This window comes from Pistacia vera, unplaced genomic scaffold (assembly GCF_008641045.1).
Source record: "Pistacia vera cultivar Batoury unplaced genomic scaffold, PisVer_v2 Contig192, whole genome shotgun sequence".
NCBI classification, from domain to species: domain Eukaryota; kingdom Viridiplantae; phylum Streptophyta; class Magnoliopsida; order Sapindales; family Anacardiaceae; genus Pistacia; species Pistacia vera.
The window spans coordinates 1795484-1819626 of NW_022195993.1; the positions used below are offsets into that span (position 1 = coordinate 1795484).

The window sequence follows — 24143 nt, forward strand, 5'->3', positions numbered from 1 at the left end:
ATGAGAGAAAAGCACCACCATCAACTAATTAACATTTATATAATTGGATTATTAATTTGTTATTGTCAGAATGCCAAATTTCATCATCATTATAACATTGATTTCTTTCCCAAACCCTTTTTTCTCTCCCTCTAAACGAGGGGATCCATATACATATGATAAATGTAGCTTTTTAACTTTCTCTTTGCGAAATATATATTAGATACTGAAAATGAGTGCTAAATGATGTTCAACTCCAGCAACCAAAATATTTTTCTGATTCTGCCTGCGCACTTCTCAACAATTTAGCCGCTGATCCAGATTTATATAACAGGATATTCTATATATCAAGCTTCATTTTAATTAGTTACTGATTAAAGTAATTAAATTCTAAAAGAAAATATATCTGGAAATTAGTAGTACAACTTTACAAAAGTGTATCAATATGGTAAGTGCCACCAATGTACGGGGGTGTTTGACCGAAGAATTGACTGGGTAATGTATGACCCGAAAAAGGGATATAGTTTCTATTTAATGATGAGATGCTGGACCCCTAAAGTGATCAATGATATCAAATTGCTTTTAGGTTCAAAGGATTAGAGATAATTTATTTATTTACCCAAGAAGGATAACTACTGGAGGGTTAGGGCTTAGGCAATTACGGTAATATAATCATTCCCGCCCCCCCTTCAAAGCTTTTGGAATTCTTTTTTTCATTTTTTATCACTTCTCTTAATGACTGGCTTAGTTGTATTAATGAAATGACTGCTTCTTGTATGAAACTTAGAGTATCCCATTTTGTGGATAATCCCCCATACATTTTGAGCTCCATATATGTCCGAATTCATGAGTTTTCAGATATTACACACACACATATATATAACTATAAGGTTTCAGAAGTGTCTTAATATAATAACCCTAGTCGCACTAGGAACCATGGTTTCTTAATTGGGTAATTAGTGACCCTTCTGCCTTGAAAACTAATTAGTTGTGGTATTAAAAACAATAGGGTTTTGTGAACGAATCTTTTAGATTCATGAAAGTGAGAGTAAGAATTAAACATTTTATTGCAAATTGATGTATGAGGAGCAGCTTTTTAGATATGAATCTTGGAAGATAGTGAGACTAGGAAATATGCAAAAGGTGAAAGGAAAGATTAAAGAAAAGGTCTATGAATAAAGAAGAAAAAAAAGCTTTGAAGAAGAAGAAAGGAAGAAAAAAATAGTTGAATATATAAAACATAAGGTGTGAGATGGATGGGCGTGCAGGTAAGAGTAAAAGGAGATAAAAAGGAAATATATTATATATTTATCTATATAAAATAAAAAAGCAAAGTTTAGCTTGCCCATACTCTGATCTCACATTCTCCCATCAACTTTTCGACTGATGTGAACTTTTGTGGGGCTGATCAAATTATTATAGGTATTCTTTGATGGAATGACAGCTTAATCAGACTTAACCTATCTTACTTATAAGGCTTAATATCTTCACCCCTCTCTCTCTCTCTCTCTCTATTAATCACAAACGAACAAAACATAAAGAGAGAGGGGTCTGTTTCTTCCTAGCTTTATTTATGGTCAGTGATAGTTTTTCAGACGTAAAAGTCACTCTCCCCACTATTATTATAACATACAAAACCATATTAACTCTCATTTACCTTGTTATTAAGTCTCTCTCTTTCTACGATCCCTTTATTAATTTACTACATCACCACCACACCTACATCAGAGAGAGAGGAGAATGAATAGAAAATTTAGAAAGATAGCGAAAAGATAACAGTTCAGGTGTGTAGGTCACAGTTTTCTGTGCAGAGAATGGCTACTGCGTTCTAGGGTTAACCGTCTTTTTGTTTGCCACTAAGGGATATGATTGTATAATTAGATCCTATTTATTATTTTCATTATTCCTCGCCACCATTATGAGATTTTTGAATACTAGTTTTCTAAAACATGATAATAACCCTAACCCTACCCTAACCCTACCCTAATGCAGTATTCAAGCTTTCTCATAGTCATCCCTTTCTACAGATATATGCTTCCCTTCCTAAATTAGATACAAAACAAATAAATTACTTCATGATTTCACATTTTCACATCTATTTCTGAATTCTGATGATAATTTTTTTAAATATGATATCAGGAATTTAATCAATTTTATTCCTAGTATCGGTGCTTCACACTACCAAATCAATTGCACCATGATGCAGTGTGATTCATCTCTCTACTTTATTTCCGATCTTGCTTTAAATTAACTAAACAATGGTGACCCGCTGCAAAGTCTCGTAATGGAAACCCCATTGACTAGATAGTAATATGAATTCAAAATTAACGACATCGTACCTCAGTTATACGATTATTCTTGACCATTAAACACCCTGGACCCATCTCACTCTCCTTTAATAGAAGGAATGAAATTAAACCCAATATCTTGTAATTAAAAGCTTGACTGGACTTTTGCTAGCAAAGAGCTTCTTCTGACCGACGTTTGCATGCCAAAAAATGGGCAGACATGATAAATACAGGTTCCCGTCGCAACAATTATGTTCTTAGTTAGTGCACACTTACAATGGCTAGCTATCATGCATTTCTCACTTGAAATAACAGATACCCTGCCAATGCATTTACTCTTTCTTTACACTTAATATCATATGGATAATTTAGTCAAATTACTGTTTTACTTATTAGCTGTAAATTAAAATAAATATACTACAATACGTTCCCTTTTCTTACTTGTTCTGAGCCTATGCGCTTGTCGGGCGCCAGTGTCCCTATTTTTTTTTAGATTATCCCTTAGGGCGCCTTGCCCATCTCCCTCATTGTTTGGAGCTTGCGTGCTTCTTTTTTAGCGTTTGTTTCTATCCCTTTGTCCAAAAAAATGGTATATCTATTCAGATTTTCTTTAGACCTCTTCTGGAGATGTCTCTAATTTATGTATATTCTCTTTCTTTTATGGATCAGGAATTTCACTCGATGGGGCAAAAAATAACAAAAAATTTGTGGGGGCAAAATTCAAAGTCTTATAGGGTAAATGCACAAATATTATTTATACAATCGGAAGTTTTTTAAGTTTGAGTGGGGCCGTGGTCCCACTCTCATTAAGTAAATCCGCCTTGCTTTTATGAAAGTACCTTTTCCAAAAAAAAAAAAAAGTTTCTACCCTAAATATTATGTATATAATCAGTTAATATTTTCTTGAATGATATATATAGTTAAAAGGAAATATCATTTTAATTAAATATTGAAAGAGTAAATTTTACAATTTAATAAAGAACCTTCAAATCATGTTTTTAAGACACATGATTCATACTCATAAATCTAATTATTGCATTTTAAAATTATTAAACAGCACCTTTTAAGGAATATGTAATACATTAATTTTGTATGTCCATGATGACACAAAGTAAAGACAATCACAACTTGTTTTCTTATATTTATTGAGAGACGAGTATAAATCAATTTGTGGTCTCAGTATCAATTATCTTATGTGGAAAATGTGGAATTAATTAATATGATAATCGGTCCCTGAAAACATTGGAGAATGAACTACGTAGAGAACAAAGTTCTGATTCACACAGTCCATAGATACCAAGTAAATATCTATTAAGGAACTTGATGAACATGTGGGGATATGGATATAAAGAGTTAAAGAGGGAGAGAGAGAAAGAGAGAGAGAGAAAGAAGAGAGTGAGAGAGCATGGTTGCTATCATTTCTCTTCTCAGACCTTTGTTGAAAGCCTTGGGATCGAGCAGGATCTTAATCATAACATAGAGGAAGTATAATCATCTTCCGTAATTGCAGAGAGTGCAAAAAACATCAGCCAGAAGAGAGAGAGATGAATAGATAATCAAAACAAAAAAGAGAGAGAGAGAGAGAGAGAGAGAGAAGGAGAGAGACGACACAAGTTTTCATCTTATATTGAGAAGCTGCATAAAAAATGAGCCTGAAAGAAATAAATATTAATTCAGAGAGAATAGAGAGAAAATTATTCAAGCTCTCTCTTTCTTTCTTTTGAAGGCTACTTTAAGATAGAAACTTGAAAGAGTAAGAGGAAACTCAACAAAAGTAGCTTGCAAAAAGCAAAAGGTGTTGGAGTCACCTGAACTGTTTCTTTGAATATAGTGAGAGATTCCAACAGCAAGCTGGGGTTAGTAAAATTTTAATTCCTCATCTTGGGATTTTCAAGCCTTTTTTGTTAAAAAATTATCATTATGGAGTCTGCAAATACCATCATCAACATCAGCTTCAAGACCAGCTTGTTGGTCTTCTTCTTTACCTACCCCATCTTGCTATGGAGTTGCAAGCTCCCATGCTTGGACCCCTATCCCAAACTCAAATCACTTTGTAATTACCCTCTCTCTCTCTTCTCTATGTGCTTTCTTCAATCAATGTTGCTGTTCACAGTACCATTATGAATTTACTTTAAGATTTGGAATCTCTTCCGTGTTTTCTTTTCTGATTTGATGTGCATCAATCAGAAAGCGCCTAGAAATTCAAACTTGCTTGTTAGAGTTGATTATCAGTCAGTTTTCTACCGACAGGAGAATTTTTATTTGATTATTGCTTTGGAATCCAAAATTTTGTGGGTTCATATCGTACACGCTATCAAAAATAACTCCTTACCATTACACCTCTTGTAATACAGTATTAATTTGAAAAACAAACGATCTTCTGTTCTTGTATTGTTATTATAAATTATTGTTTTCCAAGTTCATCTTTGATATTTCATATACTTTACTAGGTTGTTCCTTTCTTTTGATTTATTCATTCGAGTATAATAAGTTTTGTTTCATGAAATTTATATTCTTTCCTCTAAACTGTATGTGCAGAATGCTGGTAACTTTAATCCAACTATAATGGATTCATCTTAAATTCAAGGCAGAAGAATGAGATTCATGTCCCTCCTCCAAATAGTTCCAGATCCAAGAATCAGGCTTACACTGGTTATAATGCCGGTACCTTCACCAGCCAGTCAGCTCATGATATACACTTTTCAAAATTAAGGAAGAGCTTTCAGATTCGTTCCCAAAATTTACAGATATGTTAACAGTCCCTCAAATATTGAAGATTCTCTACCTCCACAAGCTACTTAAAAAATGAGCGAAGGGTTTGAATGATGACCTTAGTGAGAAGCTGTTCTCAAGACCATTTCTTCGGGTTTCCCACTAAATGCGAATCAGTTTTCTGGGGAGAGTTTTATTCTAATGCTCAGAACGTTTCTAGTCTTGGAAGTGCTAACCTAGTAGGAACTTCAGCCAGATTTATCCGTATAAATATTTCCAACTTGAACCAATCATCTTCAGCAACTTCAAGTTCCTTTGACATACTTGCAGGCCTTGGATCTACTAACCTCTTCAGATTCAGCGGAAATTTTTGTGAACTTCACATAATAATCTTGGTGCGTACAGAGAGAGCCTTCCTTTTGGCCTTGATTCATATGCAGCATCAAGGCGCAGGCCATCTTCTAGTCCTCTAAAGTGAGTACTGCTCATCCTTGTTCTTTTTCCTTCTCTTGAGCGTATTATTTTTATTTTTGTTATTGTTATGTTGCACATCCATGATTTAGAGACATCATCTCATCACCATTAACGTAATTACTTTAACAGTGAAATTATTCCTTGTTATTTGGTATATAATTTAGGCATGTTCTTTATCTGCAACTTTCTCAATGTTAGTACAAATAATAACTCAATCGTCACCATCGACTTCGCTTATCTACAATTCTACATTAGCTCTTAGCATTTTAACCATGATATGCACTGGAAATACTTTATCTCCAGAAAGAAAATGTAAAGTTGGCCTTTACTGTAAAAAGCTCTTAATCAAAGTTATGGCAACAAAAGAATAGCATTCTCTTTTTGCCCATATGGAACTTTAAACATTGAAGTTATCCTTTATCAGCATTCCTAGTGCTTCTTCTTTTACACTTGCTTTAGATTATCTTAATCTGATGTATGATTTCTTTTGCGTTTCGAAGATATCATCACCCTTCACCAGTGAAATAACAGAGGCAAAGAATCCAGCGGTTCAGTAGAGCCAAAGGCAACACATCAGCACAAAAGAATCACGATTGGAGTCACGCGCCTCCGTCCACCTTTTAAGGTGCCAAAGGATCAATAAAATCAAACTTTATAGATATATTTTTGTTGTGTGTTTTACTAAATAATAATGCGTGTTTTGATTCTGATTATATGTAAGCTTTTGCACTGTATAACTTATTGGCATTCAAACAGGTTAGAAGAGAAATTAGGAGATAGAATTGCACCCTTCAGCAGCTGGTTGCACCTTCGGCAAGGTAACTTTTCCTTTTCAAGTGCTAGATCTTCTTATCACCACTAATTTGAATCTCCATCATCTTTTTTGTCGTAATAAGTTCACCTTTTTTTGGACAAGAAATGAATTCTATCATGTTTTTGTTCAATCTCCGCTCTAATTTCAATAATTTATAACTCTTGGTAATGGTGAATGACGTATTTTTTTTGCATGTGGGGTGGAGCATATTCAGACAGACACTGCATCCGTACTAATGGAGGCTATTGGGTACATAATTCCTTCAAAACCAGGTTGAGGTACTTTCGCTCCCAACATTCTTCTTCAGTCTTATTATTTAGTATTATTTTCCATGCTGCCACACATGCATCTCTTATTTTTATTATTTTTTATTTTTTACCTCAATATAGGAGACGCAGTCAAATTAGAATACCCACTCCCAACCCTAAAAAATGGCAGAATGCTAGCTAGCTGCTGTGGGTTTCAGTAAGTTCTCTTTCAGGAATCTAATAAATTATTTCAATTATTTATTTTACTCTCCTCTCAAGTCCTATTTCCTCTTCAATACGATTCAAGTAGGAACCATTGTTTTTCTTTGATCATCTTCATACCAGAATTGACTGGAAAAACCGAGTTTGAAACTTTGTTACCTTCCTAAAAATGCCTAAACTAGTGTAACATAATGAGTTTCAGTCAGTATCAATGAAGTCATCAAATATGGCCGCCAAATTAGTAAATACCATAACTGGAAAATTCCAGAAGAATATTAATATCTGATACTTCTTAAAACCAGTGGAAAACATTAAAGAAGCAGAATGCCCAAAAATCTGTGATCCCAGTTTAACACAAAATAATATTATTCTTAAATTTACCCGACTTGATACATTTTACGCAGACACTAAGCGTTCCTTACATGAAGTCTCAGCAACAAGACCTGCAGAACAATGCAGGGTAAGAATGATGTTAATTTTTTAAGAGTTTCCAGTTTAGAGTTTCGTTCGGGGTAATTAGTGACCAAGTAGTGAAAGCTCGATTGGCTTTCGTTGGGAAAAACATGGTGACCCCAAGTTATTCATTTATTCAGTTTTAGACTTTAGTTAACCCATTTTATCTTTCTGATACTCCTTTCAATGTTTGCTTGACCCTAACTAGAATGCCTGAAAAATGTAGAGAGATTATACGACCCGATAATTCTCATAATTAATATGACTTCCTGCTAATGATGTTAGGGTCGATGGCGGAGAACGTGAATGAAGAACCAAACCGAGATCTGAGAACGAGGGCTGTGTCTTGTGCCATTGTCAGTGGTCTATGTAACTAACGAGGTGGTGGTGGTGGAGGCATTTGGCCACCGCCTAACTTTGGTGAAGGAACTTAATCAATCTATGACTGTGTAGTGTTAAACAATATTTTTACATGGGGCAAATACTTTGAGCCCTAGCTGATTGAGAGCTTAAATTTCCTAAGCTGAATGGAGCAAATTTGGTCATCCTGTTAAAATAGGATTCGAGATCGACCAAGTTTGATCCATAAAAATACATGTTCCATTAATTATATGAATTTTAACGGACCTTCTCCACATTAATGTTTTGTATATGTAAGGTGATTTATGCTTGACAGTTGCCATTTGATTCAGTAATCTATTATTGGGATCAAGATTCAAGATGTTTGATTCTTTATCCCTTTTTTTCTATACCATATAAAGACGTGGTTCAAAAGCAATATAATTAAAGAATAATTTAGTTTGAATCTGGAGCGTGTGCGTGTCCCTTGTTTTCTCTTCCCGCAAAGATAGGTCCCTCTAACTCTTCAACTTTCTGACATGGGAGACAGAAGAGCAAGGCAGGCCCAAACCCGCGTAATGATGACCCTTTTACAAAGCCCGCGTAATGATGACCCGTGCCGCATGCGAATGGGCCTAGCTTAGCTTCGATGTTACATATATCGTATAAATCTAATGTTTACGTATGGGTATATAATCTTTAAAGGGTTTTGAATTCTTTTGTCAACAAGCAGATTTGGGATTTTCATTTGGAGCCCATTCAGTTTTTTAGATAAACCATCAACGATTTTAGTTTAATTATTATAAAAATAAAAAAAAAATTCGGTCATTAATTGGTAAGTTTCAGATGATCAGCCTTCTAAATGCCCATTCATCCTTGCCGACGAAAATAGACCTTCTGTAAAAACATATATCACAATCAACCGTAAGATTTTGTGAAAGATATTTGTTATATGAACTCCTTGAAGAGCGCCCTCCGGGTCTGGAGTGGACTTGTGAAATGAAATTTGGATAACATTTTTGTGTTTGTGGAGTATCAACATGTCTTTTTCTCTGGGTTTGGCATTATCTGGGTTCCTATCAATAGTGATTGCTGATTAGAGAGGCCGTCAACCAAAAATTCCAACTAGAATGGATTAACCTTTTCTACACATCAGTGCCCTCAGCCTCAAGCATAACCGCAACCCTCAGAAACTGTACAGTAAGGGTACTTGAGAGGTTTTTAATATTTCAGTGGTTTTGAGAGGTTTTTAATATTTCAGATTTTGAGGTGTTTTAAAATTATCATTTACCAGATTTTTTATATACTGGTTTTGATTAGTTCAAAAACTCCCTAGAACCAGTTTAGTGTATTTTTGAGAAGTTTATAAAATACTCCAAATCGGGGTGTTTTGGTTAGTTTTAAAATTTCATTCCACAAATACTCTATCCACTATAAAACTATCCTAATTATATAAAAAAAAAAAAATTAAGCATATTATGCACGTTTTCAACCATATTAAATATAAAATAATTTTAAGCAATCATAAAAAAAAAAATTATTAAAATCTCATTTCTAGATGCTTTCTTGGAGAAGTTAAGTTACAATTTTTCAATCATTCCAGATGCTACAAAGAATAGCGAAGAAGGATAAGAAAACTTTATCACATTTAAAGTTATAAAATACTAATAAACAAAAAACAAATAAAAAACTCTTACCTTATAATTGAAAAAACAAAATTCTCAAGTACTAGTTAGAGTTGGGATATTTTTATGGGCATATATGTAAATTTATCATTTTAAAAAACTGTTAGAACTGTTGGAAAATAAACTCTCAAGCACAGGTTGAGTGTTTTAAAAACCGTCAATAAAAACCCTTTAAAACCTCTATGATGGTTTACCCTTAAAATCGATACAGTGGTTTACCTTCATAACCGTTATCATGAAACTCTCAAACAGACTCTAAATGTTTTTTTAGTTATTAGGATATTTGGGCTAATTTATGCGTATTTCGATTAGTCTTTTAATCTTGAATAAAGTTTTTAAAATAGGATAAATTCTGTAATCCATGATTAACTATATTAATAACCGTTCTTATGATTAGAACCTAATATGGCAAGTAAAAGAAACATCTTATCTTCATGCCTTTACCGTTCCACTAACCCATTGTTGGTTAACAGTACTGTAAGTTAATCAGTTATAAACAATTGATTCTGGGTGGATCCACTTGGGGAATCTATAATTGCGTACTAGCATTAATAGTACCCATTAAAGATCCTCGATGGTACATAACACATGAAGATGATGATAATGATTCTAGAGTCTTCTTCGCTCATTTTTCAAACTTCACTACTTTACCCAAAACCAAACGGTGGGCTTGACTTTCTTGGCTCTAATCAATGGTTTCTTTCTCCATAGGAACTCTTCGCCAATCCCAGTTAACTACTTCCAAACAAAAATGACGTCTACCATTGGGTACTTGGAGATCCAACTATTACGAAATATTTGAACTCCTTAACTAGCTACTACCGAACAATGTTGTGAATTTTGTTAGGTTGTCACAGTCTTGAGGCTGGTTTATACCCCATCTTGCTATGGAGTTGCAAGCTCCCATGCTTGGACCCCTATCCCAAACTAAATGTCACTTTGTAAGTTACCCTCTCTCTCTCTTCTCTATGTGCTTTCTTCAATCAATGTGCTGTTCACAGTACCATTAGAATTTACTTTAAGATTTGGAATATCTTCCGTGTTTTCTTTTCTGATTTGATGTGCATCAATCAGAAAGGCCTAGAATTCAAACTTGCTTGTTAGAGTTGATTACAGTCAGTTTCTACCGAATCAGGAGAATTTTTATTGATGTATTGCTTTGGAATCCAAGAATTTGTGGGTTCATATCGTACACGCTATCAAAAATAACTCCTTACACATACAACTCTTGTAATACAGTATTAATTTGAAAAACAAACGATCTTCTGTTCTTGTATTGTTATTATAATATATTGTTTCCAAGTTCATCTTTGATATTTCATATACTTTACTAGGGTTGTTCCTTCTTTTGATTTATCATTCGAGTAATAATAAGTTTTGTTTCATGAAATTATATTTCTTTCCTCTAAACTGTAGTGCAGGAAAGCTGGTAACTTTAATCCAAACTTAATGGATCATCTTAAATTCAAGGCAGAAGAATGAGATCAGTCCCTCCTCCAAATAGTCCATGATCCAAGAACAGGCTTACACTGGATTAATAATGCCGGTACCTTCACCAGCCAGTCAGCTCATGATATACACTTTCAAAAATTAAGGAAGAGCTTTAGATTCGTTCCCAAAATTACAGATATGTTAAACAGTCCCTCAAATATTGAAGATTCTCATCTACCTCCCACAAGCTACTTAAAAAATGAGCGAAAGGGTTTGAATGATGACCTTAGTGAGAAGTGTTGCTCAAGACCATTTCTTCGGGTTTCCCACTAAATGCGAATCAGTTTTCTGGGGGAGAGTTTTATTCTAATGCTCAGAACGTTTCTAGTCTTGGAAGTGCTATACCTAGTAGAGGGAATTCAGCCAGATTTATCCGAGTATAAATATTCCAACTTGAACCAATCATCTTCAGCAACTTCAAGTTCCTTTGACATGAACTTGCAGGCCTGGATCTACTAACCTCTTCAAGATTCAGCGGAAATTTTTGTGAGACTTACATAATAATTTGGTGCGTACAGAGAGAGCCTTCCTTTTGGCCTTGATGATCATATGCAGCAATCAAGGCGCAGGCCATCTTCTAGTCCTACTAAAGTGGAGTACTGCTCATCCTTGTTCTTTTCCTTCTCTTGAGCGTTTGTATTTTTATTTGTTATTGTATTGTTTGCACATCCAGATTAGAGACTAGCATCTCACACCATTAACGTAATTACTTTAACAGTGAAATTATTAGCCTTGTTATTTGTATATAAATTTAGGCAAGTTGCTTTATCTGCAACTTTACTCAATGTTAGTACAAATAATAACTTCAAATTCGTCAACCATCGACTCGCTTTATCTACAATTCTATTAGCTCTTTAGCATTTTAACCATGATATGCACTGGAAATACTTTATCTCCAGAAAGAAAAAATGTAAAGGCCTTTACTGTAAAAAGCTCTTAATCAAAGTTATGGCAACAAAAGAATAGCATTCTCTTTTTGCCACATAATGGAAACTTTAAACATTGAAGTAATCCTTTTATCAGCATTCTAGTGCTTCTCTTTTACACTTGCTTTAGATTATCATTAATCTGATGTATGTATTCTTTTGCGTTTCGAAGATATCATCACCCTTCACCAGTGAAATAACAGAGGCAAAGAGATCCAGCGGTTCAGTAGAGCCAAAGGCAACAATCAGCACAAAAGAAGTCACGATTGGAGTCACGCGCCTCTGCCTTTAAGGTGCCAAAGGATCAATAAAATCAAACTTTATAGATTTATTTTGTTGGTGTTTTACTAAATAATAATGCTGTGTTTTGATTCTGATATATGTAAGCTTTTGCATGTATATCTTATTGCATTCAAACAGGTTAGGAAAGAGAAATTAGGAGATAGAATTGCAGCCTCAGCAGCTGGTTGCACCCTTCGGCAAGGTAACTTTTCCTTTTCAAGTGCTTACCTTCTTATCACCACTAATTTGAATCTCCATCATCATTTTGTCGTAATAAGTTCACCTTTTTGGACAAAGAATGAATTCTATCATGTTTTTGTTCAATCTCCAGCTTTAATTTCAATAATTTATATACTCTTGGTAATGGTGAATGACGTATTGTTTTTGCATGTGGGGTGGAGATATTTCAGAAAGACACTGCATCCGTACTAGGAGGCTATTGGGTACATAAAATTCCTTCAAAACCAGGTTGAGGTACTTCGCTTCCCAACATTCTTCTTCAGTCTTATTATTTAGATTATTTTCCATGCTGCCTAACATGCATTCTCTATTTTATTATTTTTATTTTTACCTCAATTATGAGGACGCAGTCAAATTAGATACCCAACTCCAACCCTAAAAAATTAGGCAGAATGTAGCTAGCTAGGTGTAGGGTTTCAGTAAGTTCTCTTCAGGAATCTAATTAAATTATTTCAATTATTATATTAATACTCTCCTCTCAAAGTCCTATTTCCTCCGCTTCAAATACGATTCAACGTAGGAACCATTGTTTTTCTTTGATCACTTCAGTACCAGATGACTGGAAAAACCGAGTTTGAAACTTTGTTACCTTCCTTAAAAATGCCTAAACTAGGTAACATAATGAGTTTCATCAGATATTTCAAGAAGTCAGATCAAATATGGGCCAGCCAAATTAGTAAATTACCATAACTGGAAAATTCCAGGAAGATATTTAATATCTACGATACTTCTAAACCAGTGGAAAACATTAAAGAAGCAGAATGCCCAAAAATCTGTGATCCCAGTTTACACAAAAATATATATTAATTCTTAAATTTACCTGACTTTTGAATCTTTACGCAGACACTAAGCGTTCCTTACATGAAGTCATCACGCAACAAGACCTGCAGAACAATGCAAGGGGTAAGAATGATATATAATTTTTTAACGGAGTTTCCAGTTTAGAGTTTCGTTCGGGTAATTAGTGACCAAGTAGTGAAAGCTGATTGGCTTCGTTGGGGAAAAACATGGTGGAACCCAAGTTATTCATTATTCAGTTTTAGACTTTAGTTAACCCATTTTACTTTCTGTACTCACTTTCAATGTTTGCTTGACCCTAACTAGAATGCTGAAATGTAGAGAGATTATACGACCCGATAATTCTCATAATTAATATGACTTCCTGCTAATGATGTTAGGGTCGATGGCGGAGAAAGTGAATGAAGAACCAAACCGAGATTCGAGAAGCCGAGGGCTGTGTCTTGTGCCATGTCATGTATGTCTATGTACATAACGATGGTGGTGGTGGTGGAGGCATTTGGCCACCGCCTAACTTTGGTGAAGGAACTAATCAATCTATGACTGGGTAGTGTTAAACAAAATAGTTTACAGGGGCAATACTTTGAGCCCTAGCTGATTGAGAGCTTAAATTTCCTAAGCTGAATGGAGCAAATTTGGTCATCCTGTTAAAATAGGATCAGGATCGACCAAGTTTGATCCATTAAACAATACATGTTCCATTAAATATGAATTTTAACGGACCTTTCACATTAATTGTTTTTTATATGTAGGTGATTTTATGCTGACAGTTGCCATTTGATTCAGTAATCTATTGTGGGATCAAGATTCAAGATGGTTGATTCTTATCCCTTTTTTTCTTACCATATATAAGACGTGGTTCAAAAGCAATATAATTAAAGAAAATTTAGTTTGAATCTGGAGCGTGTGCGGTGTCCCTTGTTTTCTCTTCCCGCAAAGATAGGTCCCTCTAACTCTTCAACTTTCGACAGGGAGACAGAAGAGCAAGGCAGGCCCAAACCCGCGTAATGATGACCCTTTTACAAACCCGCGTAATGATGACCCGTGACGCTATGCGAATGGGCCTAGCTTTAGCTTCGATGTACATATATACGTATAAATCTAATGTTCATGGTGGTATATAATCTTTAAAAGGGTTTTGAATTCTTTTGTCAACAAGCAGATTTGGGATTTTCATTTGGGCCCATAAGTTTTAGATAAACCAACAACGATTTTAAGTATTAAATTATTATAAAAACTAAAAAAAAAAAAATTCGGTCATTAATTGGTAAGTTTCAGATGATCAGCCTTCTAAATGCCAACATTCATCCATTGCCGACGAAATGGAACCTAGATCCTATTTATATATTTTCATTATTCCCTCGGCCACCATTATGAGATTTTTGAATACTAGTTTCTTAAAACATGATAATAAACCCTAACCCTAACCCTAACCCTAACCCTAATGCAGTATTCAAGCTTTCTCATAGTCATCCCCTTCTACAGATATATGCTTCCCTTCCTAAATTTAGATACAAAACAAATAAATTACTTCATGATTTCACATTTTCACATCTATTTCTGAATTCATGATGAGTAATTTTTTTAAATATGATATCAGGAATTTAATCAATTTTATTCCTAGTATCGGTGCTTCACACTACCAAATCAATTGCACCATGATGCAGTGTGATTCGAATCTCTCTACTTTATTTTCCGATCTTTGCTTTAAATTAACTAAACAATGGTGACCCAGCTGCAAAGTCTCGTAAATGGAAAGACCCCATTGACTTAAGAATAGTAATATGAATTCTAAATTAACGACATCGTACCTCAGTATATACGATTATTCTTGACAATTAAAGCACCCTGGACCCATCTCACTCTCCTTTAATAGAAGGAATGAAATTAAACCCAAATATCTTGTAATTAAAAGCTTGACTGGACTTTTGCTAGCAAAGAGCTTCTTCTGACCGACGTTTGCATACCAAAAAATGGGCAAACATGATAAATACAGGTTCCCGTCGCAACAATTATGTTCTTAGTTAGTTGCACACTTACAATGGCTAGCTATCATGCATTTGCTCACTTGAAATAACAAGTATACCCTGCCAATGCATTTACTCTTTCATTTCTTACACTTAATATCATATGGATAATTTAGTCAAATTACTGTTTTACATTATTAGCTGTAAATTAAAATAAAGTATACTACAATACGTTCCCTTTTCTTACTTGTTCTGAGCCTATGCGCTTGTCGGGCGCCAGTGTCCCTATTTTTTCTTAGATTGATCCCTTAGGGCGCCTGTGCCCATCTCCCTCCATTGTTTGGAGCTTGCGTGCTTCTTTTTTAGCGTTTGTTTCTATCCCTTTGTCCAAAAAAATGGGTATATCTATTCAGATTTTCTTTAGACCTCTTCTAGGAGTATGTCTCTAATTTATGTATAATTTCTCTTTCTTTTATGGGATCCAGGAATTTCACTCGATGGGGGCAAAAATAAACAAAAAAATTTGTGGGGGCAAAATGTCAAAGTCTTATAGGGGGTAAAATGCAACTAAATATAAATATTTATACAATCGGAAGTTTTTTAAAGTTTGAGTGGGGGCCGTGGTCCCCACTCATCATTAAGTAAATCCGCCATTGCTTTTATGAAATGTACCTTTTCCAAAAAAAAAAAAAAAAAGTTTCTACCCTAAATATTATGTATATGAATCATGTTAATTATATTTTTCTTGAATGATATAAATATATATATAGTTAAAAGGAAATGTCATTTTAAATTAAAATATATGAAAGAGTAAATTTTACAATTTAATAAAGAACCTTCAAATCATGTGCTTTTTAAGACACATGATTCATACTAATAAATCTTAATTATTGCATTTTAAAATTATTAAACAGCACCATTTTAAGGAATATGTGAATACATTTAATTTTGTATAGTCCATGATGAGCACAAAGTAAAGACAATCACAACTTGTTTTCTTATATTTTATTGAGAGACGAGTATAAATCAATTTGTGGTCTCAGTATCAATTATCTTATGTGGAAAATGTAGAATTAATTAATATGATAATCGGTCCACTGGAAAACATTGGAGAATGAACTACTGTAGAGAACAAAGTTGCTGATTCACACAGTCCATAGATACCAAGTAAATGAAATCTATTAAGGAACTTGATGAACATGTGGGGATATGGATATAAAGAGTTAAAGAGGGAGAGAGAGAAAGAGAGAGAGAGAAAGAAAGAGAGTGATAGAGCATGGTTGCTATCATTTCTCTTCTCAGACCTTTGTTGAAAGCCTTGGGATCGAAGGCAGGGATCTTAATCATAACATAGAGGAAGTATAATCATCTTCCTGTAATTGCAGAGAGTGCAAAAAAGCATCAGCCAGAAGAGAGAGAGAGAGTGAATAGATAATCAAAACAAAAGAGAGAGAGAGAGAGAGGAGACGACACAAGTTTTCATCTTATATTGAGAAGCTGCATAAAAAAAGTGAGCCTGAAAAGAAATAAATAATTAAATTCAGAGAGAAGTAGAGAGAAAAATTATTCAAGCTCTCTCTTTCTTTCTTTTGAAGGCTACTTTAAGATAGAAACTTGAAAGAGTAAAGAGGAAACTCAACAAAAGTAGCTTGCAAAAAGCAAGAAGGTGTATGGGAGTCACCTGAACTGTTTCTTTGAATATAGTGAGAGATTCCAACAGCAAGCTGGGGTTAGTAAAATTTTAATTCCTCATCTTGGGATTTTCAAGCCTTTTTTGTTAAAAAATTATCATTATGGAGTCTGCAAATATCCATCATCAACATCAGCTTCAAGACCAGCTTGTTGGGTCTTCTTCTTTACCTACCCCATCTTGCTATGGAGTTGCAAGCTCCCATGCTTGGACCCCTATCCCAAACTCAAATGTCACTTTGTAAGTTACCCTCTCTCTCTCTTCTCTATGTGCTTTCTTCAATCAATGTTGCTGTTCACAGTACCATTATGAATTTACTTTAAGATTTGGAATATCTTCCGTGTTTTCTTTTCTGATTTGATGTGCATCAATCAGAAAGCGCCTAGAAATTCAAACTTGCTTGTTAGAGTTGATTATCAGTCAGTTTTCTACCGAATCAGGAGAATTTTTATTTGATGTATTGCTTTGGAATCCAAGAATTTTGTGGGTTCATATCGTACACGCTATCAAAAATAACTCCTTACACATTACACCTCTTGTAATACAGTATTAATTTGAAAAACAAACGATCTTCTGTTCTTGTATTGTTATTATAAATATATTGTTTTCCAAGTTCATCTTTGATATTTCATATACTTTACTAGGGTTGTTCCTTTCTTTTGATTTATTCATTCGAGTAATAATAAGTTTTGTTTCATGAAATTTATATTTCTTCCCTCTAAACTGTATGTGCAGGAATGCTGGTAACTTTAATCCAAACTATAATGGATTCATCTTAAATTCAAGGCAGAAGAATGAGATTCATGTCCCTCCTCCAAATAGTTCCATGATCCAAGAATCAGGCTTACACTGGATTAATAATGCCGGTACCTTCACCAGCCAGTCAGCTCATGATATACACTTTTCAAAAATTAAGGAAGAGCTTTCAGATTCGTTCCCAAAATTTACAGATATGTTAAACAGTCCCTCAAATATTGAAGATTCTCATCTACCTCCAACAAGCTACTTAAAAAATGAGCGAAAGGGTTTGAATGATGACCTTAGTGAGAAGCTGTTGCTCAAGACCATTTCTTCGGGTTTCCCACTAAATGCGAATCAGTTTTCTGGGGGAGAGTTTTATTCTAATGCTCAGAACGTTTCTAGTCTTGGAAGTGCTATACCTAGTAGAGGGAACTTCAGCCAGATTTATCCGAGTATAAATATTTCCAACTTGAACCAATCATCTTCAGCAACTTCAAGTTCCTTTGACATGAACTTGCAGGCCTTGGATCTACTAACCTCTTCAAGATTCAGCGGAAATTTTTGTGAGACTTCACATAATAATCTTGGTGCGTACAGAGAGAGCCTTCCTTTTGGCCTTGATGATCATATGCAGCAATCAAGGCGCAGGCCATCTTCTAGTCCTACTAAAGTGAGTACTGCTCATCCTTGTTCTTTTTCCTTCTCTTGAGCGTATTGTATTTTTATTTTTGTTATTGTTATTGTTAGCACATCCATGATTTAGAGACTAGCATCTCATCACCATTAACGTAATTACTTTAACAGTGAAATTATTAGCCTTGTTATTTGGTATATAAATTTAGGCAATGTTGCTTTATCTGCAACTTTACTCAATGTTAGTACAAATAATAACTTCAAATTCGTCAACCATCGACTTCGCTTTAGCTACAATTCTACATTAGCTCTTTAGCATTTTAACCATGATATGCACTGGAAATACTTTATCTCCAGAAAGAAAAAATGTAAAGTTGGCCTTTACTGTAAAAAGCTCTTAATCAAAGTTATGGCAACAAAAGAATAGCATTCTCTTTTTGCCACATAATGGAAACTTTAAACATTGAAGTTATATCCTTTTATCAGCATTCTAGTGCTTCTTCTTTTACACTTGCTTTAGATTATCATTAATCTGATGTATGATATTCTTTTGCGTTTCGAAGATATCATCACCCTTCACCAGTGAAATAACAGAGGCAAAGAGATCCAGCGGTTCAGTAGAGCCAAAGGCAACACAATCAGCACAAAAGAAGTCACGATTGGAGTCACGCGCCTCCTGTCCACCTTTTAAGGTGCCAAAGGATCAATAAAATCAAACTTTATAGATATATTTTTGTTGTGTGTTTTACTAAATAATAATGCTGTGTTTTGATTCTGATTATATGTAAGCTTTTGCACTGTATAACTTTATTGGCATTCAAACAGGTTAGGAAAGAGAAATTAGGAGATAGAATTGCAGCCCTTCAGCAGCTGGTTGCACCCTTCGGCAAGGTAACTTTTCCTTTTCAAGTGCTCTACCTTCTTATCACCACTAATTTGAATCTCCATCATCATTTTTTGTCGTAATAAGTTCACCTTTTTTTGGACAAGAAATGAATTCTATCATGTTTTTGTTCAATCTCCAGCTCTTAATTTCAATAATTTATATACTCTTGGTAATGGTGAATGACGTATTGTTTTTGCATGTGGGGTGGAGCATATTTCAGACAGACACTGCATCCGTACTAATGGAGGCTATTGGGTACATAAAATTCCTACAAAACCAGGTTGAGGTACTTTCGCTTCCCAACATTCTTCTTCAGTCTTATTATTTAGTATTATTTTCCATGCTGCCTACACATGCATTCTCCTACTTTTATTATTTTTTATTTTTTACCTCAATTATTTGAGACGCAGTCAAATTAGAATACCCAACTCCAACCCTAAAAAATTAGGCAGAATGCTAGCTAGCTAGGCTGTAGGGTTTCAGTAAGTTCTCCTTCAGGGATCTAATTAAGTTATTTCAATTATTTATATTAATACTCTCCTCTCAAGGTCCTATTTCCTCCACTTCAAATACGATTCAATGTAGGAACCATTGTTTTTCTTTGATCATCTTCAGTACCAGAATTGACTGGAAAAACCGAGTTTGAAACTTTGTTACCTTCCTTAAAAATGCCTAAACTAGTGTAACATAATGAGTTTCAGTCAAAGTCAGATCAAATATGGGCCAGCCAAATTAGTAAATTACCATAACTGGAAAATTCCAGGAAGAATATTTAATATCTATGATACTTGCTTTAAAACCAGTGGAAAACATTAAAGAAGCCAGAATGCCCAAAAATTTGTGATCCCAGTTTAACACAAAATTATATATTAATTCTTAAATTTACACTGACTTTTGAATACACTTTACGCAGACACTAAGCGTTCCTTACATGAAGTCATCACGCAACAAGACCTGCAGAACAATGCAAGGGGTAAGAATGATAATATAATTTTTTAATGGAGTTTCCAGTTTAGAGTTTCGTTCGAGGTAATTAGTGACCAAGTAGTGAAAGCTCGATTGGCTTTCGTTGGGGAAAAACATGGTGGAACCACAAGTTTATTCATTTATTCAGTTTTAGACTTTCAGTTAACCCATTTTATCTTTCTGATTACTCACTTTCAATGTTTGCTTGACCCTAACTAGAATGCCTGAAAAATGTAGAGAGATTATACGACCCGATAATTCTCATAATTAATATGACTTCCTGCTAATGATGTTAGGGATCGATGGCGGAGAACGTGAATGAAGAACCAAACCGAGATCTGAGAAGCCGAGGGCTGTGTCTTGTGCCATTGTCATGTATGTCTTATGTAACTAACGATGGTGGTGGTGGTGGAGGCATTTGGCCACCGCCTAACTTTGGTGAAGGAACTTAATCAATCTATGACTGTGTAGTGTTAAACAAATATGTTTACATGGGGCAAATACTTTGAGCCCTAGCTGATTGAGAGCTTAAATTTCCTAAGCTGAATGGAGCAAATTTGGTCATCCTGTTAAAATAGGATTCAGGATCGACCAAGTTTGATCCATTAAACAATACATGTTCCATTAATTATATGAATTTTAACGGACCTTCTTCCACATTAATTGTTTTTGTCAACTAAATCGTAAGGTGATTTTATGCTTGACAGTTGCCATTTGATTCAGTAATCTATTAGTTGGGATCAAGATTCAAGATGGTTGATTCTTTATCCCTTTTTTTTCTATACCATATACAAGACGTGGTTCAAAAGCAATATAATTAAAGATTAATTTAGTTTGGATCTTGGAGCGTGTGCGGTGTCCCTTGTTTTCTCTTTCCCGCAAAGATAGGTCCCTCTAACTCTTCAACTTTCTGACATGGGAGACAGAAGAGCAAGGCAGGCCCAAACCCGCGTAATGATGACCCTTTTACAAAGCCCATCATTCTGCAACTCTGCAGTTTCATTGTAGGATTGTAAGACGTGCTAACAGTGACGCTATGCGAATGGGCCTAGCTTTAGCTTCGATGTTACATATATACGTATAAATCTAATGTTACATATATACGTATAAATCTAATGTTTATGGGTATATAATCTTTAAAAGGGTTTTGAATTCTTTTGTCAACAAGCAGATTTGGGATTTTCATTTGGAGCCATTTCAGTTTTTAGATAAACCATCAACGATTTTAATTTTTAAGTATCAAATTATTATTAAAAAAAAGAAAAAGATTCGGTCATTAATTGGTAAGTTTCAGATGATCAGCCTTCTAAATGCCAACATTCATCCATTGCCAACGAAATAAACTTCTGTAAAAACATATATCACAATCAACCGTAAGATTTTGTGAAAGATATTTGTTATATGAACTCCTTGAAGTGCGCCCTCTGGGTCTGGAGTGGATTTGTGAAATGAAATTTGGATAATATTTTTGTGTTTGTGGAGTATTAACATGTCTTTTTCTCTGGGTTTGGCACTATCTGGGTTCCTATCGATAGTGATTGCTGATTAGAGAGGCCGTCAACCAAAAATTCCAACTAGAATGGATTAACCTTTTCTACACATCAGTGCCCTCAAACTCGAGCATAACCGCAGCCCTCAGAAACTGTACAGTAAGGGTCTACTTGAGAGTCTTTATTTCAGTTTTAAGAGGTTTTTAATATTTTAGTGGTTTTGAGAGGTTTTTAAATTATTATTTGCCAAATTTTTTATATACTAATTTTGATTCGCTCAAAAATCCCTTAAAATCAGTTTAGTGTAATTTTGAGAGGTTTATAAAATACCCTAAATTGAGGTATTTTGGTTAGTTTTAAAATTTTATTCCACAAATACTCTATTCACTATAAAACTATCCTAATTATATCAAAAAAAAAAAAATTTAATCATATTATGCACGTCTTCAACCATATTAAATATAAAATAATTTTAAGCAATCATAAAAAAAAAAAAAATTATTAAAATCTCATTTCTAGATGCTTTCTTGGAGAAGTGAAGTTACAATTTTTCAATCATTCCAGATGCTGCAAAGAATAACGAAAAAGGATAAGAAAACTTTATCACATTTAAAGTTATAAAATACTAATAAATAAAAAACAAATAAAGAACTCTTACCTTATAATTGAAAAAACAAAACTTCCAAATACTAGTTAGAGTTGGAGTATTTTTATGGGCATCTATGTAAATTTATCATTTTAAAAAACTGTTAGAACCGTTGGAAAATAAACTCTCAAGCACAGATCGGGTGTTTTAAAAATCACAACAAAAAACCTCTCAAAACCGTTATGATGATTTACCCTTAAAATTGCTATGGTGGTTTACTCTCATAACCGCTATTATGAAACTCCTAAGTGGACTCTAAGTGTTTTTTAGTTACTGAGATGTTTGGGTCAGTTTACGTATACTTTAACTAATTTTTCAATCTTGGATAAAACTTTCAAAATATGATGAATCATGTGATCTTTGACTAACAATATTAACTACTGTTTTTATGATTGGAACAGGAGAAGGAAAGGAAAGCAAACCTGTTAGCTTGATGCCTTTATCGTTTCACCAACCCATTGTTGGTTAACAGTACTGTAAGTTAATCAGTTATAAACAATTGATTCTGGGTGGATCCACTTGGGGAATCTATAATTGCGTACTAGCATTAATATTACCCATTAAAGATCCTTGATGGTTACATAACACATGAAGATGATGATAATGATTCTAGAGTCTTCTTCGCTCATTTTTCAAACTTCACTACTTTACCCAAATCCAAACGGTGGGCTTGACTTTCTTGGCTCTAATCAATGGTTTCTTTCTTCATAGAAACTCTTCACCAATTCCAATTATCTACTTCCAAACAAAAATGACGTCCACCATTGGGTACTTGGAGATCCAACTATTACGAAATATTTGAACTCCTTAACTACCTACTACCGAACAATGTTGTGAATTTGGTTAGGTTGTCACAGTCTTGAGGCTGGTTTATAACTTTATAATAAGTACCTAAGTCTAATTATCATTTTTAAGTGTAATACAATAATAACTTGTAGATAGTTTCGTACATATAGTAAGATACTTTATATTGTCACCTATTCTTTGGAATTTTTCGCTCCCCTTCGTTAATTGGCGCCCATGGGAGAAGCTCAAAGGTCTATAACATCAGACAAATACGCATTGAAGCTAATCATTTTTTCTTATTTGATTATATTTACTCATAATATTATAATGGTTTATTTAATTTTATTCTATTTTAAGCCGCTTTGGAAACTTGGAATGGACGCAGAAATGTAGTCTACGCGATGGATACCACAGTTTGATGTATGAATTATTCGTATAAGATTAGATTACTAGAAAGCCAAGTTTGGACAAATCTCGAAACAACATCCCATTGCCAGCTAATATTATTTGTGTTATTTTAATATTATAATACTTTTTAAAGATAAAGGAATTCCACTTTCCTATATAATAAACTGTGGACAAAGTATACGGTACATAATTAATTAACAACAACTTGCTGGAAAATTTCTGAGAAATGGAAAAAACGAGAATTACGAGAGGAGAGCCTTATCCAAATCATTATACACGTGGCACATTATGGTGTCTTTGATACTTTCGGCCGCCGGCATTGTTGATCTGATCTGTCAGTTATACACGGTTGATGTCACCATGTCAGCATAAATACTTATTATAGTATCTACTTTGTTAAAGGCCATTTATACCCTTCTAGTCAGAACAATATTACCGATAAACTCTATTCTAATTAATAAATTTCCTTTTGCCATGATTGGCCAAAGATAATCAAATTCGACAAACCATGTAGACATAACTGAAGCTTTAAAAGCATAGCGTATAAACTAAAAAATATTTGATATAAGATATTTGCAGAACCAAAGAACAAACATCACGTTGAAGTAGTTGGCTAGGACCCATGAAACATAATTTTTAAATAAAAAACACTTACCCAAATCATTTGTACTCTCCAAAAATATATTACGTGCCGTGGTGCTTTAATTCACACAAGTTATATTTTATAGTAGTTTTTACAAAATTTATAACTCAAGTTAAACTCATTTTTCACAAGTTATTGTCAAGCAGTAATTGATCTAAAAATTCTTGTTAGGATGAGTCAAAATAAAATGTAATAATATATAATATTCATATTATACGTTTTTAGTTGAAATTGTAATAAAAAGAAAAAAAAATTAAGTATAAGTATTTTTTTAAAAAAAATTTGAGAATGAACCTCAATATACTCTAGATCTGCCCCTGTTGTCAAGTCAAGTTT

The 24143-nt window shown here is 34.1% G+C and overlaps 1 protein-coding gene and 2 pseudogenes across 1 annotated transcript; all 3 read left to right on the plus strand.

Moving 5' to 3' along the window:
• The first annotated feature begins 1231 nt into the window (after positions 1-1231).
• LOC116127573 lies at positions 1232-7624 on the plus strand (annotated as a pseudogene).
• A 3595-nt stretch (positions 7625-11219) lies between these two features.
• LOC116127574 lies at positions 11220-13772 on the plus strand (annotated as a pseudogene).
• Positions 13773-16126: 2354 nt separating this feature from the next.
• Positions 16127-20512, plus strand: LOC116127494 (transcription factor bHLH110). The gene is made up of 7 exons (XM_031413157.1): positions 16127-16848; positions 17344-18019; positions 18546-18674; positions 18808-18873; positions 19089-19154; positions 19782-19841; positions 20131-20512. Exons 1-7 carry the CDS (start codon positions 16712-16714, stop codon positions 20284-20286), a joined length of 1290 nt encoding a protein of 429 aa, XP_031269017.1. The 5' UTR covers positions 16127-16711; the 3' UTR covers positions 20287-20512.
• Positions 20513-24143: the final 3631 nt, after the last annotated feature.